The 17,575-nt window shown below is 38.9% G+C and overlaps 2 protein-coding genes across 6 annotated transcripts; one reads left to right on the plus strand and one right to left on the minus strand.

The window, feature by feature from the left end:
- The first annotated feature begins 500 nt into the window (after nt 1-500).
- On the plus strand, nt 501-6,420 carry LOC113012459 (uncharacterized). Of its 3 annotated transcripts, none has more exons than XM_080294203.1 (13): nt 501-874; nt 989-1,108; nt 1,749-1,868; nt 2,024-2,143; nt 2,420-2,539; nt 4,275-4,483; nt 4,569-4,614; nt 4,695-4,828; nt 5,040-5,171; nt 5,278-5,392; nt 5,488-5,622; nt 5,707-5,832; nt 5,912-6,420. In XM_080294203.1, the coding sequence occupies exons 1-13, from the start codon at nt 586-588 to the stop codon at nt 5,962-5,964; spliced, it is 1,719 nt and encodes a 572-aa protein (XP_080150329.1). In that variant the 5' UTR covers nt 501-585; the 3' UTR covers nt 5,965-6,420. The 3 variants fall into 3 exon arrangements, with proteins under 3 accessions (XP_080150329.1, XP_026008477.2, XP_026008476.2); XM_026152692.2 differs by having other exon boundaries at nt 515-874; nt 5,937-6,420; XM_026152691.2 differs by having other exon boundaries at nt 519-775; nt 5,937-6,420.
- map7a (microtubule-associated protein 7a) lies at nt 6,272-12,570 on the minus strand. Of its 3 annotated transcripts, none has more exons than XM_026152688.2 (15): nt 12,099-12,570; nt 11,369-11,464; nt 11,188-11,259; nt 10,906-11,069; nt 10,699-10,798; nt 10,396-10,512; nt 10,026-10,153; nt 9,790-9,923; nt 9,469-9,707; nt 9,206-9,383; nt 8,962-9,130; nt 8,761-8,865; nt 7,926-7,976; nt 7,549-7,777; nt 6,272-7,135 (listed from the first exon to the last, which is right to left on the minus strand). In XM_026152688.2, the coding sequence occupies exons 1-15, from the start codon at nt 12,223-12,225 to the stop codon at nt 7,125-7,127; spliced, it is 1,920 nt and encodes a 639-aa protein (XP_026008473.1). In that variant the 5' UTR covers nt 12,226-12,570; the 3' UTR covers nt 6,272-7,124. The 3 variants fall into 3 exon arrangements, with proteins under 3 accessions (XP_026008473.1, XP_026008471.1, XP_026008474.1); XM_026152686.2 differs by having other exon boundaries at nt 10,026-10,177; XM_026152689.2 differs by lacking the exon at nt 10,396-10,512 and having other exon boundaries at nt 12,099-12,569.
- Between the last annotated feature and the right edge of the window lie 5,005 nt (nt 12,571-17,575).

The raw sequence follows: 17,575 nt of genomic DNA on the forward strand, positions 1-17,575 counted from the left end.
TTTTTTCTGTTATGATTAACTTCATTTTCTTCTTATTTTATGTCTACCTCTAAAAGCCTGATGTTTATCTGTCCATAATGTTAAAAATAGAAAAATAAGTTATTGCATTAATACAATTGCCACAAAAGAAGTATCCTATTAATTTATTCAAGTAATGTAATATTTTTACCCGTGTTGCACTTTTTTTGTAAGCTGATATATACTTTACGCAGTTCACATGGAATATCATACAATTCTACATCACAGTCACAAAGGCTTGCACACAAAGACAGAATACAATAAATTTGTAGCCTAGAACAAAAGAAACGCAAACGAAAATACGACCAACTTAATATGAAGGCTGCACAATTCCACAAACTTGCACAGCCACGAAACGCCTAAAATATTTAGATATTAATATTTATTAAGTGTCACAATAAGTTTTACTTTTAAAGTTGTGTCGAAATGCAAAAAAAAAAAGCTAGAAGAGCAAGATACTTTCCATAGTCTAAATTTACCTTGCAGTCACGTGACACAGCAGTAGGCGTGTCTACGTGCAGGTTGTGTAAAATAGACAGGTGTGGGGACCTTGTGCAAGATGCAGTCATGGCTTCAGGGTTTTGTAACACCTGCTCGCAGTTGTTGAAGGAATTTGCGGATCACTTGAGGAGCGCTTGGAGAGAGCTGGAGATCAAGATAAAGGAAGCTTTCAGAGAGATTGGACGGTGCAATTGCTTTAGGATTTCATCCGAGAGAAGGACGGCTTTTGATTTGCCTTCCTTACGCCTCAACTGTGGTAGGAAAATTGCAGCCATGCGTATTTTTTTTATGGAAATCGCAGTGGAAGAACAAAAACCGAGGCAGTGTGTTATTTGGAAAATTGAAAAGCATCAAAGTAAACGTTTAGACAGCAACTTCTTTAAACTTTCATACTGCATGTGCTATTACTCTTCAAAGTTGTACACAAGTTTATATGATCAATTCAATTAATCTCTTTCCCCCCTCCCAGACAACGAAACTCAACTTCTCAGCCAGGAAAGTCTGCAAACACTGAACAAACTTGCAACCTCAGAAAACACTGATCTACAAATGACTTCAGCCATGTATTATCTACACCTCAGTCATCATCGTGAGTATAAAGATTTCACGTTTTTGTTTCATCTGACAGTATTCCTGATAGCATTGGCTTGCAGATGATCAGCTGTTGTTTGCACTTCAGGTTTCTTCATAGGCCTCTATCAGTTACTGCAGAGATATTTTCTCTAACGGGTGTGACCAGCATGCAAATTTCCAACTGTATTTTTTCCCCAAGGTTGGCAGATAAAACGCCCACTTATGGACCCATGTGTTACAAAGAAGGAAGAATAAGAGGATTTTACTGTGGAATTCACAGTATGCTTTATTATAATCTGCCAACCAAGAGCCCTATCGTGTATATTAGGCTGAGGCTTCTTCTTTCAATACAGCATAGACAGTGTTCTGTAGTATGTAAATGGGTGACCAGGTGTTTTGTGTATAGGTGGCAGTTGACAGATTGCTGTGTTTAGATGCTTGAGATTATAGCACAACTCATGAGGGATATATCTTTTGAATTCATAATCAGCTACAAGTATGTAATTCAAATTTGTAACATTTAGCTTCTCCCAGTAAGACTGACTGACATACAACTACTATAAACTGGTCTCAACTCGAACATTGTTCATTCTGACAGCAAAAAATATGACTTAAGTTTCAAAATGTGTTATTTTTCCCTTGTTTGTGTGTTACAGTGAACTGTCCATTACCAGATGCCTTCATGGAGCCCATCGTGGCTCTACTTTTATCATCTGATCTCGATGTTCAAAAGACTGTCTCTCTCGCCCTTGTAAATCTGTTACTAAAGAATAATGGTAAGAGATAATAATAGTAAGATATTTACATTATTATAATTTTTTTTTAATTAATCCAGAATTTTAGTGATTTTGATAGTATGATTCTAAAAACTCGTGTTCTTTTGGATCAAATGGCTTATTTATCATTTGCCATTCATAAAATTTGATTTCAGTGTGTAAAGAATTGGTGATAGAAATGGGGATGCTGGTGCCCATAATTGAGTTGTTCCGGTCAGGTGATCCCACTGCTCAGTGTCACTCCTGTGCCTGTGTTGCCATGTTGGCCTCCTCAGGTTTGTACAGACCTTAATTTTTAAAGTATTTTTCGACACGGTTTAGAAAGTACAAACACTTAATTTTAAAAACTTATTATGTATTGCAAAATAAATAGCAGGACTTTCAGGATGGCAAGAGAACTGAAGCCTTATGAGAAAAGTAGTTATTTTGTTCCATATGCTTCTTGAAATGACCTCTCCTCTGTCTTGCTGAAATTCTGCTAATTTGTTTTGGGCCACTAGCACTCCAAATTGTCCCTGCATGCATGGTTGCTATTTCATCTTTCTTTCCAGAGTCAAATCAAGATTCTTTGATGGTTGATGGAATCATACCACTCTTGGCTTTAGCAAAATCTTTTGATCCAAAGGTCCAACGGAATGCAACTTGGGCTCTATTACACCTCACGCAGTCAGGTGGGACCATTTCATTTGAATGTCACTGTGCACTTACAGTTGTGTTTAGAAGTTTAGATACACTCATCATTGGCATCAATGCCATTGTAATTTAGGGATTACTTTGAACTGTTCTTTTTCTAGGAATGATTGTGCAGTATACATGTTTATTGAGTTTAAAAAAACAAAAAACAAAACAAGGAGTCTGTGCACAGTTTTGAATTTATTTGGGGTTTTGTCTAATCGACCCAGGGTCAAAAGTATAGATACAGGCTCAGATATACACACATCCTTACATTAGTGGAGGTACTAATGTTTTGTTAGATGCCCTTTAGTAAGTTGCACCTCAACCAGATATTTTTAGTAACCATCAACAAGCTTCTGCAATAATTCTGGATGGATATTTTACCAATTCTGCCAAGAGAGGTAGTTGAGTTTTTATTTGTTTGATTTCTTGTGGGGTTTGTTTGTTTGTTCGTTTTTGTTTTTAAATAGGGTTGAGGTTTGGGAAACCCACTCCAGAACCTTAATCTTAGCCTCCTTCATCCTTTCCAAAAACCAGTTTTGATGTGTGTCTTTGAGATCATTGTCCCTTTGGAAGACCCAACTGACTCCAAGTTTCAATCATCAAGTTGTTAATTTTAGGTGAATTTGAAGGTAGTCCTCCCTTCTTTATTATTCCACCCACTTTGTGCCATGTACCAGTACCACTGGAAGCAAAACAGCCCCAGAGTATGGTGATACCACCACCACCATGCTTGACAGTTGAGTTGATAGCCTCACCTTTATTGCTCTAAGCACACCTCTTGTCTTTGTGGTATTCTCTTTCTTGGTCAGCACCCCCTCAGCCCAACTGATGTAAAACTTGCTTCACATGAACAGTGATGCTGACGTTCCTGCGGTTTTCAGGCAGGCTTGAGCCTTGGTGGTTCCTGGGTTGCTGAACCAATTTCTTCTCATCTGAGGGTGATAGTTTAGGTCTTTTTGTTTTCCAGAGATGGGCAAAGTGGTGACAAATCCTAATAACTTGTACTTATGTACAGTTGTTTGAAGTAATGCTCTATAAACCCGCAGTTGACTCCAAGAGACCTTCCTAACTTGTGCAACAGTTCTCATTGTTTGTTCTTCACTGAGTTCCCAGGAGTTTCCATTGTTCTGAGTATTGGTCAGTCCAACATATGCTCTCAAACAAATGCTCCTTATGCAGGCAAAAAGAAACTGAGTTGTAGTCAATCATGATCACTAACAAGGAGTTAATTTGCCATGGCCTTAGGCCTAGAAGCTTGTTGATGGCTACTAAAACCATCTGGTCGATGTGTAACTTAGTAAGGGAGGATGTTTACCCATTACCAGGAAAGCAGCAGGACCAGACCTAAGCATTTCACTGCATATCGTACTGTGTATGACTGTGTACGTGACAAATAAAATTTGAATTTGATTTATTGGGGGTGTAATTATATATTTGAGACTTTATCTATACACTTTTTTTTTTCTTGGTGTGGATTAGAGAACTGCACCCAATTTGTGTGTTTTTTATTTATTTATTTATTTTTTTATATAAATCATTAAAGACGTATGCTGTACAGTCTTTCCACCCTGGAAAAGAACAGTTTAAAGAATTAAAAAGCCAAAGTTCCCGTGACATCCATGCCGATGACGAGTGTATGTAAATTTTTAAGCACAACTGTATTTTCCAGAAACTTCTCAATTTCTTCCAGTGTTACATTTCCTTTTATTTTATGTTTTTACTCTTCAGATTGGTCAACAAGGCTGTTATGCCAAGCAGGAGCGATTCCTGTTTTGCTTCTTCTCCTACAGTCCTCAGATTCAGAGGTTCAGTTTTATAGCTGCACTGCTCTTTGCAACATTTCTGCTATCCACGAGCATCACCCAAGATTGCTCAGAATTGGGGGTCACTATTTATCAAGGTCTCTTTTGACTCTTATGTCTTCACCTGTGAAAAAGGTAACTCTGAACATGAGTTATTTTAACTTAGTTTAAAGAAAATATATTTTTAAAGAGGGGAAAAAAAAACCAACTTCCTTTTCAGAATTCAGCCCAAGCGTGCCGGTGCCTGCAGACTCTTTCAAAGAATGGTAATAAAAATGGTATAAAAAGTAAATTCAAAAAAGGTATCATACCTCTGGCAGATGGTGTTTATTACTTTTATGTGTAGTTCTCATTCAGGACCAGCTGATGGAGCTTGACTGCGTGTTGCCTCTGAAGGCGCTGTTAAAAACCTCTACTTCAGTGTGGATTGAATCGGCACTAACGCTACTGTCTACACTGTCGGCACACCCGTCAAACACCGTATGTTAGCCTAAATAAATAATTAACAATAAAGCTGGAAGCAGTCCTGGTTTTATTATACAACTGCTTAGTGGTTGAGTATGGTTTTATTTTTGCATTGTGCCAATATTTATTGAAATTTTACTTTAGTGGCATTCAGTGTCACCTAAAGTAATTGCACAGTTTTTATTTAAATTCTAATATTGACAGTAGTTTTGTAATTTGATTCCAGGACATCCTGGTAAGTGAAGGACTATTGGAGGAAATTGGTCAGGTGCTTCATCATCCCAGATCAAACTCTGTTATAGTCACATACAGCTGCAAGATAATCACCAATCTGTGCACTTCCCACGTTGGTGAGCAGGTACTTGCAGACTACAATTCTTTTTTTCTTTTTGTTTTCCTACCTCTGCTTTATTGATTTGTCCAAGACTGATAAAGTTATCCTAAATCCAACCATTGTAATCTAGGCTGTGATGGAAAGTCTGTGCTTACCAGGACTCCTCTGTGCGCTTGTGTCTAACACCCTGTCAGATGAGACATTGCTTCATGTGACATCATGCTTGCATCACCTGATGGCCTGTGGTGAGAGATCTTGACTTGAAATAATGACTTATTTATTTTGAATGTTTGCGGTGGAAAACTTTTTAATAATCTATTACAATTACTCACTGTTTCAGATGTACTCCGGACAAAATTGTCAGCAACCATAACATCAGAAAAAGTTTCAGGCTTAGTGAAGCTGTCAGAGCAAATCAGAAATTCCCAGCTGGCGTACAACTCTGCAGCTATCATAAGCGAATTAGAAATGACTGGTAATGCAATGTGGCAAGAGAAAAGAATACCTTCCTTTTGTGTTTTTACGCTGGATGTATTAAATGTTTCTGTTTTCATTACAGAAGAGATGATCCGTTTGTTGAAGCCACATTACACTTCCATATCCAAGTACCTGTTGGGATTCCTCAAAAAGAAAGATGTTAAATTCCAGCAGCTTAGCGTAGTTACCATATTTAACCTCAAGAAAGGTTTGCATTAATTGCACATTTATTTAAGAACTGAAAATACTGCATAAAATTTAAACAGTCTGTCATTGTAAGAGTTCAGAGTTTCTTCCTGTCTTCCTCTGCAGATGGAGACTTTTCATCTCTGTTGACTAACAGTGAGCTAAAGGTTCAGCTATTGAAGGTGCATGCACAGACAGAGGAAACTAGACAGCTGCTTCAAATGATTCAGCCCCTTTCTCCATCTCCTGTCAACTCTGGACTTTCTCAGTGAAGTTACAAAGAGACGCGCACAGACTTTGCATGAACATAACCACGTTGCATGTAAAAGCTACATTTTTATATAATGTGTTGTTTTTTTTGTTTTGTTTTTTTGTTTTTTAGCCTGGGGTTTTAAAATGCTTGGTAGTTTTTATTTTTACAGTTTATTTATGTTTTCAACTGGAAAAACAAGGCGAAGACGTGGCATAGTATTAACTTTAATCAAATATGGCATATAATAGGCTAACGTGATAGTCATAAGCAGTACTTGAACTATAAGATCAAATATTGTGGCTCAGATACATCTGGTTTTGTTTTATGCTTTTATATTAATAAACTCTATGCATCAGACATTGCTTGTAAAGTGATTATGCAATATCAAACAAAGCAGTCAGTGCAAAAAAAAAAAAAAATACACTGTGCATTGTATCCTCTAAATTGGCACAAATACACACACAACAAAAATGAAGCACAGTCTTTGGAAACTATATTCCATAGCAGCTTTGAATTACATGATTGCTATACTTTACAAAATCCAAGGTTAAGGTACAGTGGGAATGCAGGAAGTCATCTTTTGCTAAGACATTAAACTCTTGTATTCTCTGAGCAAACTGCCACTTTTGCTATTCTAACTCCACAGTGACAAAACCGAGGAAGAAAAAGTGCAAGGGTGGCAAGAAATATCAGGAATAAGCAAAAAGCATACGGCATATTGTGACTGTTTAGAGTTCCTATTCCTAATATTTCAACAGAGGCAACACTCTCCTTAACTGATACACTACGTTTGCCAGCACAGTCTACATCTACTGCTTTTTGGATAGTTATTAGATCAGAAAACTGCTGTACTGAAAAAGCTCATATGCGATTCGCTTTATGCTTGTGCCACTGGTTACACACAGAAAAGTGACCAAATGCTGACATCCTCATCGGGAGGCAAGGTTATAATTTTACATGCTCTTTCAAAGTGCCGAAGGGGAGCAAAATAGCTGTGCAGCAGTAATTCTTGTGTATTCACCGGTCTCCAACAAAGGCTTTGAAAGTCATCCTGCAGGCATTCAGATGACCTCTAAAAAAAGCAAAGGAAGACGACGAATGATAGATATTAAATCAAAAACAGCAAATATAACATTTTGAAAGCAGCATTATGAGCATAGAACTGTTCACCATCAACCTGAATACGTTTTTTTCAAAGCTTGCATAACTTTCCCCCATTTATAACTGAGTTTTTATGAGTTGGTTGCTGCGGGCCTGCCTGCACAAATCACTGTGGATCATCAATCACGAGTGAGTGAGCCTACCTGTGTGGGTAGTACAGCCAATTGGGAATTAATATGGCAAATTATAACATGTAAATGAGTAACTGGTAACTTAAGGTGGGTGATTCTACAAACACACTCGCTGATTATTAGACTGATGGTTGGTTTCGCTTTCCCACCCTGAGGACAAGTGTTTTTAAATACTATGCTGGTTGTTTCTCACCTGCACGTTGGTGGGTCTGGATTTCCTCCAGGCCAGTGAGAGTTCTAAGAGACCTGCGTTCTTTGAAGGCCACAACAGGTAGCATATCCTCCTGACTGTTCAGGCCCAGCTGTGTGGTTTTATTTCCCACTGGCACCTTGGCTGTATCTTCTATCGTTCCATTGTGCACAGGCTGCGTGTTTTCCTTTGGTTGGGCATCATTTGACATAATCCTCACTGGAACAGATTTCTGTGATAAAAGACATTAATCATTTTAGTCAAGGACAAGTTGTGTGGCTTTTAAAAGTTAAACAGATTGTTTAATAGCTGATGCAGAATGTGCGTCATGACAGACCTGAGGCAGTAGACTTTTTAAAAAACGAAACACTTAATCTCACCGTATCTGGAGAATCAGTCCTTCTGGTTCTCCGCATGATCTCCTCAAGTCGCTGCAAAAGAAAACAACATTCACTAAAATACTTTCACTCAGAGAATACATTCAGTGTCTTTCATAAAACAGATTTTTCGGCACATCTTGTTTCCATAATAAATTTAAAAATGCTTACAAGTTAAAGGTAAAATAGTAAAACATCCACTTTTAAAAATACTGTTTGTAATATATTTTTTTGACAACCGTGGCAATGGCTAAAAGCTAAAATGAGGCAACTTTTATTGCAGAGTCTCCTGATGTTCCAAGGAACAAGGGTACCGATTTTCAGCCTCGTCCCTTGTGTACAGAAATGTCTTCGGGCTCTGTAAAACTCTGAAAGATATTAGTGATCACAGTGGATGAAATCTCCAAATTATTTAGAATTAAAAAGGTTCTTCTTAAATGGCTGAAATATTTTGTCCATGCAGTCTTACACAGAGTGATGAACCCCAGTCCAGCTTTATTTCTCAAAGTTTCTTGCTCTTTTTATACTCATTGATTTTTCTTCTTAACTTTATAAGTTGTCAGATTTTGGTATTTCGTTTTTTTTGGGGGGGGGTTAGCATTATACAACAGTGCCATTTTCAACATGTTGCAGGAATCAAGTTCAAACAATGAATGGAAACAATAAAATCTCAGTTTTTTAAGTCTTTTAAATATTTTCAGTTGCACAGTGTCCATTTTTATCATTGTAACTTCTTTTGCTAAGTGGGGTGTATTATTATTTTTTGATTAATTCAGTTAATGTGTGGCCCGAGCTGTATACAGAAATGACGGCCGTACTTTAAAATCCTAGTTGTCACCTTTTTCCTTGCTTGGCGCTCTGCCTCCTCTTTCTGTGCGAGCATTTCCCGCTCTTGTTTCAACTGCTCTGCTCGTGCTTGCTCTTTGGCTAGTTCCTCCTCTCTCTGCACAGACGGGTAAAAAACATTAAGTAAGAACGTGAATAGAAAACCTATCTACGAATATAATGCATGATAACAACAAACTTTTCTGTTTCCCACCTGTTTCTGCAAGAGGGCAGCTTCCCTCATAGCCTGAGCTCTCTCTTCCTCAGCTCGTCTCTGCTCTTCTTGCTCCCTTCTCCTCTTCTCCTCTATGAGACGCTGAGCCTCAGCCTGCTGTCGTGCCCGCTCCTCTGCCCTCCTGCGCTCAAGTTCTTCATGGCTCTGCCTGGATGTTATTTCTAATGTTCTTAAAAGCTTGCTAATGAATATTGTTACCATATACTTGGATGTGCTTTTTTACCTTTCAGCCTCCTCCCTCTGTAAGCGCTCCTGCTCCTCTTTCTCCCGCTGTAGTCGGGCCTCTCGCCTCTTTTCAGCCAGGAGACGTGAGGCTTCCTCTGGGTCAGTAGTTCCAGCTGAGGGGCGGGACATGACTTCAGGAGTCTGTGGAGCTGGACAAGGAGGCATTTTGGAGAGACCTAAAGAGAAATAATTTACACTTCACTATAAATATCCCAGAAACACATTGACACACTTTGTGCTAGATACATTTTTCTAGCTTACCTCCATCTCCTGCTGTTCTCTTTGATGTCACTTTGTCTTTGTCAGGCAAGTTTGAACTTGGAGTCTCCTGTGGATTTTTACCCCTCAGTTTCTCTTGCTGAGATTCAACTGATTTCCTGACAGGCCTGGAGTTAGCAGGAGAGAGGGCAGAGTTGCAAGCAGCAGCATCTTCCTCAGGGAGTGATGGGAGCTCAGGCTGGAGCAGGGTTGGCTGTTTGATGACTGATCTTTGTGAGGTCCTTTAAGAAAAATTAAAAGGGAGCATTTTGTTCACATTACTGCCGCTCTGTCTCTGATGCACAGTTGTGGCACTTTACCTACCGTTCTGATGATGGAGAGGATGTTCTGCTCGGCATCAGAGCTGATTTTACACAGACGCTGATGGTATTTGATTGAACGTTAGAGAGAGTACTTGAGGTCCTCTTAACAATGTTTTGCTGCTTTGCTGCTTTTATCTAGATCAAAAGAAAATGTTATTTCCGATTCAAAACTGACTGAAAAAAGAGACAGCTGGCTGATCGTAAAGATTTCTAATGAAAAGAAACAGCTAGCTGTACCTGTGCCACACTGATGCTTCTGTGCTGGCTGTTGTGAGAACCAGAGGAAGCAGATGGCCTGTTGTGGACTGAACCAGAGTGATGCCGGGGTTTGTGAGTGGTGGTGGTATTCATGGAGTGGAATGAAACTGCACGGCGACAAACATGGACAACTGAGCCAGTGTTTTGCGCCATAATTATGGCAAATTGGAGAGCAATGCAGAAACGGTGGGAACAGTGAAAAGGGTGGAAATATGAAGTAGTGTATCAGCAGAGAGAAAAACAGCAGCGTTAGAGACCAGAGGGCCCTGAGATATTAGTTGTTGTAGCAACAGAAGTTCCTTAATGTTAAATTAAAATAAGTACATTCTTCTGTTATGGGGGAGAGTACCTTGTTCTCCTGACTGACAACCAGCACTCTTGCTCCTGGCCAGATAAGAGCATGTGGGGGTAAGGAGACGACTGACCAGGTTCTTCTCCCATGTGGTCAGTGGCAAGCGATGTGGAACTAGTGTATTAATCAGTGTAAAGTTTTAAATGCAGCAAAAACAGAAGATAGGGTTTGCCAAGAATTGTTGTGTTAAGATATCGTACAGAGACAACAGATACTGCAAGCAGGTTGTTATGAGTTTAGTAAGATTATGTTAGAAAAAAAGAAAGGAGAGAGAAATGAAAGCACATTCGCCTAGCTTACCATTTTTAGTGAGTTTCCTTCCTCTTGCATTTTGACTGAGGCTCTGCTGGGCCTTTTGGCTCTTCTCGAGTGTCCTACGCACTGCAGATTCATATCGTTCCTTAATTCAGAAACACCTTTGAGTTAATTTTACTGAATTTAGCCTGAACAGTGAACTCATCAGCATTGCTGGAAATAAAATACTCGATATCCACCATCAAAACTCACTCTCTCCTCTTTGAGCCTCTGCTTCCGCTTCTCTTCCACAGCAGCACGCCTCCTCTCCTCTTTGAGCCTCTGCTCCAGGAGTTTCTTCTTGCGCTCCTGCAGTTGTTGTTCATAGTAAAGCCTAGCCCGCTGCTCCCGCTCTAACCTGCTCAGTTCCCGAGAGGCTAAGAATGAACAAAGCAGTACAACATGGATTTTTGTTTATGTAAATATTATTAGAAATTGAGGTAAGTGTACTTGCAAGGACATGTGAATATTACCATCATGTAGGGGCCCACATACCAAGTAGCTTCTGGTGCTCTTCTCTTCTTTCTCGTGCGGCTTTCAGCCTCTCGTCAACATTTTGTCCATTACCTGCCAGGATGCAAGGATACGATATAATAGCAATTTTACTTACAGAAGTAAAAAAACATGGCCTGACATCCTAAAAATATGACAGCGGGGTGAGTGTGCTCTCAAAAACCTGCAGCAGCCCGAGGAGTAACTGTGTTGCAGATGTTGACAGAACAGGTTGCTTTCTTCACTGTCGCTGAAATCGGTTTGTGATAAGAGCCATTTTCTGTCAGAGAGAGGAAAAAAAACTTATTCTGTAGAATATTCCTTCATCAAGGCTTTATTTTTTGTAATAAAACTCATACTCATTACACAGATACTTGGAATTGTCTCCGTCTGTAAACAGACACAAGTTTATAAAACTAAATTGTTTGAGGTGGCCCTTGGACACAAACTCAAATCAAATCAGCTTTTAAGAAGCTGTCCCAAACAGTGGTGGTTCAGGACTGTTTGGCCCCAGGGTCAGCTCCACATGAAAGAGCCTTTATAAATTGCCTACATATAAAAGGCTAGCACCTGATCAGTCCTCATGAGTGCAGCTGAATCAAACACTGTAAAAGGTTAAGATGGAGTGGCACACGTAAGACTGAAGAGTAATTAGTTTAAACAAGGTGTTTCTTTAGGGCTGTACCGTGTACTGGTGTTGTTAGTTTATTTTGTAATATGTACAAACAGATGCCTTGTTATTTAGTTCACGGTAGTCATGTGCAAAGATTTCTTAAGAGAGATGCATAATCTATACGATCAACTAATAATCGATATGGTGCAATGATCCTATGGTTCTAATCTACAATCTCTGATTCAATGAAAAGGCAGGTTTGATAAGATAATCATAGAAAGCGCAGAAAAAGGCTACCAACCTTCTGTTTTTTCATATCTGTTTCTCTTCCTTTGGCTTTCGATGGTACGTGTAGAAAGAGGTCCCTGCGATGGAGGGATGACACACTGTTTCTTCTGCACAGCCATGCTATGTACTGAACCTGGCATACCAATGCTCTCCCTTAAAAACCCCCTTCCTTTCTCTCCTCCTCCTCCTCTTTTGAATTTCTATTTCAAGATGCCTCTGGGTCCTCGGTTAAGTGTGCTGTGCATGGAACTGCCTCCTGCATCAGCTGCTTGTCCATCTGTGCCTCACAAATAAACAGGGAGAGAAGCAAGAATACAAAGCCTTTAGTTATACCCGTGTCCAATGGATTCGAAAATATTAAGGCAGGGTTGTTCACATTGAAAATTTCCTCCAGTCTCGTTCAGGATTACGAAAGTCTGAAGAGATTCTGAGCCTCTGTGAGTCTCATCTATAAAAAGGCTACTCCCCCTTTAAAGATCTCACCCTTGTGAGCTGCTCTGCTTTACTTTCACATAATATAGCTGTGTCACTTTAATTCCCCCACCTCACTGCCTGTTTGCTGGATGGAAGCAGGCAAAGGGATGCAGCATTTCCTGGAGGCCGTAAAAAATTGAAGCAAACCTCAGAGCTTGCCATCATGCATAATTACCATTGCATCACGGCTGCAATATCCAATGACATATATTGCCTGGACATTAACAGGCAATATAGTGATGCAGTTAGTGTTCATAACAGATGAGACGAAAATTGCCTTTTTCCCTATGATTCATCCTTGGCGAATGAAATAGTCTGGCCACTAGATGGCGGGCTTTCTTTAAAGAAACAGATTCAGCTATAGCCACCCAGATTTGACACGTGATATTTTTACATGTGACATTTTTACTTAATGGTTTGTTGTTGTTAATTTATGTGCTTTACCACTTGGATTTGTAAACAGTGCATTATAACTTAGCTGACCAGCAGTCCCTGTGCTACACTTATTTTTAACCTTAACCTGTCACCTCAATTTTTCTTACAAGTTTAAAAGATAGCAATGCCATTCAATAAATTTTCAATCTACTTAGAAATCGACTGAAAACAGAAAGTGTGTATATCTCACATGGATATTTAATTTAAGGCTACAACATGATTTAAATGCAAAGTTTGATACCAGAGTGTTGTTTTCTAATATTCTTTGTAAAACTGTTATTTATGACAAAGCTAATCACAAATGTATGAAAGCTTAGTGGCATAAAAATTGCTTACACGTTTTTATGCATTTAATCTTTGATTATTTTGCAAAGTTTATATGCTGATATGTAACTTTTTTAAAGTATTATTACAAAACAATAAATGAGTACAATCAAATGAATGCATTCATTTTACATTACAGCCTTGTGTTCAATAATCAATATTAGCTGAGAACAGGTTGTTTAACCTGCTCATTTCTTCCTTCCTAGTTGCCATCATAACATAAAACACCATTAAAGATGGAAATCATCTGCCAGCTTAAGCAAGAGATAATTCTCCATCCATGGTTAGCTACAAAAACACTAAGCTAGCATGCCTATTAGCTTACTTTCTTCATGAAGCTAAACTATCAGCTGAACTTTTTCTAAAAAGTATAAAACGTTTAGCTTTTTATTAGCAAATATCTACTGATAAATAGTTAGTTTTGAGAGAAAAGAAAACATTTTATAGGCATCTTACATACAACTGTTAGCATTAGATTTAGCTAAAATAAAGTCTATACTGTCTCTGAGTAAACTTAGAATGACCCAATCAGGAACCAGAAAAGAACTGTGCTGGTGCAGTTTGAGTTGAACTGTTAATACTACTACTACTACTACTACTAATAATAATAATAATAATAATAATAATGATATTGATAATAATAATAACTAGACAATGAAACTGTTTTTCACTAGGGTAAACTAATCCATATCTGTAGGAAATAATTACTAATAACACTAACAAGGCTGGCAATGTTGTGTTATGTGCATAATTACATGCAACTCCACTATTTTAGCTAGAAGGAACGACTGCTACTAACAGCTGCAATGAAAACAACTTTACAGCTTCTCAAAATGTATTTTTCTTTTCAAGCCCTACATACTTTATGGTGAATGTGTCCCCGTCTGGCAGCTTAAACATATAAACTTTCTTTTGTGCTCACTATAGAGACACAAATGAGTCCAAATTATATGTTATCTTGTATAACATATCTTGATTTGGATCAGAAAACCTTGCCTTTTGACTCTCACTCCAAAGGCTTTTAAAAAAAAAGTCAGGTATGTTTAACAGTCCTTCTAAATTCGGTCTCCTCTGCACTGTGAGCAGTATTTTGGGTATCAGCTGACTGTTAAGAGTAGTGAAAGGATATTTGTTCCTTGTCTTTAGTTCCCTTCCAGGTATGGTCCTCTTTTTTTCAGCTGTGTAGTGAGCCAAACACAGTACAGCCAACTGCAGTGACAGTTCTTCGGCCACCAGGTGGTGTTTCCATTCCTTTCTTGGGGATTAAAGAGAGAAACATGGTAAGATGCAAAAATGTATAGACTCTCCAAGCACTGTCCATGATGTGCTCACACAATTTGACAACACAAACGCTCTCACATGATTTTTGTTTGCCCATTATATGATAATAGGGTGTTTTATTATATATAGTACACATTTCTATCCACAGACATTAAAAATAATCACTCAGATTCTGAGTATTTCTTTAGTTTCTGAGGTCATATAGGGTCAAATACACCCAGGCCCTACGTGCTGACTAGTTAGCACAATGCCAACTCAACACCACCACCAACAATGCCCTGTGGCTGTGTTTCACTGGTCAAGCTTGCCAGAGTCGTCATCCAAACAGTCTGAAATGTGCCCCAACGATATAGTACACCACAGTCAGCTGGTGTCCCCACAGAGTCAGTGGAGCATGAATAAGATGTTGATAACCAATCTACAACCAACAGCCAAAAGAGGTCTTTGGACACTGGACCTACATGGGATAAGGTTGCATGATTGGTATCAATTCATTCTGTGACTCATCTGTGACTCATCCTAGACGACATTGTCAAAGGTGTCACTTTCTCATGCATATTCATAAGTGTTACCTAAATATTCATCCATAATATAGATAATGCTTTCTTTTATTGCACAGATATTGTGTTTTGAAACTCTTATGTTGTATAAAGAAGTCCACTTCAATCTGATTTTATTCAAGGCGCTTAATATTGCAAGGTCAAAACCCTACAAAATTAGCGAGAAATGCCCAACAATCAGATGATCCCCTATGAGAAAGCAATTGTGACAATGGGAAGGAAGAACTCCCTTATAACAGGAAGAGACACCCAGCAGCACCTGGATTAGCCCTCTGCTCTAACAAGCTAGAAGGTAAGAGGAAAAAGAAGAGAAAAAAAGAAGAGCACAGAGACACTAGAACAAAACAAAAACTATAGGAAATTATTAAGTCATGTTAATTTTTGTTCTTTGTCAAAACAGAAACACCAGCGATGGCAGACTGGTTTGGTCCCTAGAGTCATCTTCTGTGCTTAAAGTTGAATTTGATGACAACATCCATCAGAGAATGAGGTTAGTATATGAGACAGCAGGGGCAACCAGTAACTTTGCACTATTGGTGACACGGTTAGCTCTCCTGGAGGAACTAGGACATCTCCTCAACCCCTCTTAGCTGGTATTGAATCATGTAATTAACAGCAGAATCCCTCAACAGACACCAGTGACACCACAGGCTGGTGTCACTGAGCTGACACTTCCCACTGCGCAGGTGGGAAAAGAATATATCTGTTACGGATCTAGGTAAAAACAAGGAAGCTACTGCACAAAGTTAAAAACAGTGTTTTGTTTGAAATGCATTTACCCAAAATAGTTTCATACATGCATCACTTAAAATAGTCTTTGCATCATTTAATTAAGAGTGTTATCCATAGGCATTTTCCCCTATATGATAACAAAGATACTGTGTTTGTGTTATTTCCTGCAAGCAAATCTATTTCTTTTATTGTGAACAGCGATACTGCCTCTTAATGAGGTTGCCACATGCAACACTGACTGGGCCATCTAAATAATTTAGGGACTTGTTTCATCGGATACTAGGAACTTTAGACTTTGACGTATAGCTTACAGACTGGCTGTATGTGTAATTGATGAGATGATGAGTTGTACTTCAGCATGCAAGAGAAGTTGCATTGAATAGAAGTTGCTAAAGCATATCTCAGCTCGGCAAAATAATGCAACACAATCAAGGCTTTTGGCAAATACTTCTACTCCCCCTGTTAAAAACACATGCTGGTTCCTTAATCTTTCAAGTAAATAGCCCTAATGGTAAATGGCCTGTATTTATATAGCGCTTTACTAGTCCCTAAGGACCCCAAAGCGCTTTACATATCCAGTCATCCACCCATTCACGCACATTCACACACACTGGTGATGGCAAGCTACATTGTAGCCACAGCCACCCTGGGGCGCACTGACAGAGGCGAGGCTGCCGGACACTGGCGCCACCGGGCCCTCTGACCACCACCAGTAGGCAATGGGTGAAGTGTCTTGCCCAAGGACACAACGACCGAGACTGTCCAAGCCGGGGCTCAAACTGGCAACCTTCCGATTACAAGGCGAACTCCCAACTCTTGAGCCACGATCGCCCCAACAACAGAAATAACAACAGTGACTCAAAATTCAGGTCATCTTTGAAATTGCTCAAACTTAAATGGATTTGAAACGCAAGGCATTGCAAATATGGTTTGACATCATTTGGCAATTTCACGATGATGATAAAAGAAAATGCATGTGTGCCCCAGGACCAAATTGGGCGCAGCACCTTATTAATGATTAAAGGGCAGCATTCTTTCGGCTAGGATGGGCTGACATTTTGGTTACTTCCATGAAATCCTATCACTCGTTACACAGCAATATACTGATTACCCAAAGTTCACACAGTTTAAAGCACTTCCAGTAGATTTTTTTATACAACCCTAACTTATGGTAACACTATGAAAATCTTAGAATTGTCTTTATCTTCACATTGTAGCAAACTTGATTATTATTTAGTGCAACATACTTTCTAAATTGTACTTAAAACATACTTTCCAGTAGTGGTATTGAAGCTTTGCAGGCTATGTTAGGAAGATTCACTACAATAGAATGATCATGAACTATCTCGTTCATTTGAAATATTTTAGATATATTTATATATATATTTAAAAAAAGAAGCTTAATACATATATCCTTTGTAGCAGACAGAGCTTGTGTGGATTGGCAGACAGTGACGTCTCTCAGCGGTCCCTAGTTATAGTTACCAGTCTCGGGTTCAACACTCATGCACTATTCATTGGTGTATCACATCACTCCTGCCCAACTTTAGACTTAGACAAACCAAATTCTTTTCTGTGCAACTTTACTTTGTAGCCTTATTCTTTGTGCTGCGCAAATGTCTAAAATGTTTACGTAGTGTTTCTGCCATTTCCAGAGGGAAAAAAAGAGGAAAAAATAACAGCC

This window comes from Astatotilapia calliptera, chromosome 19 (genome assembly GCF_964374335.1).
Source record: "Astatotilapia calliptera chromosome 19, fAstCal68.1, whole genome shotgun sequence".
Lineage (NCBI taxonomy): Eukaryota > Metazoa > Chordata > Actinopteri > Cichliformes > Cichlidae > Astatotilapia > Astatotilapia calliptera.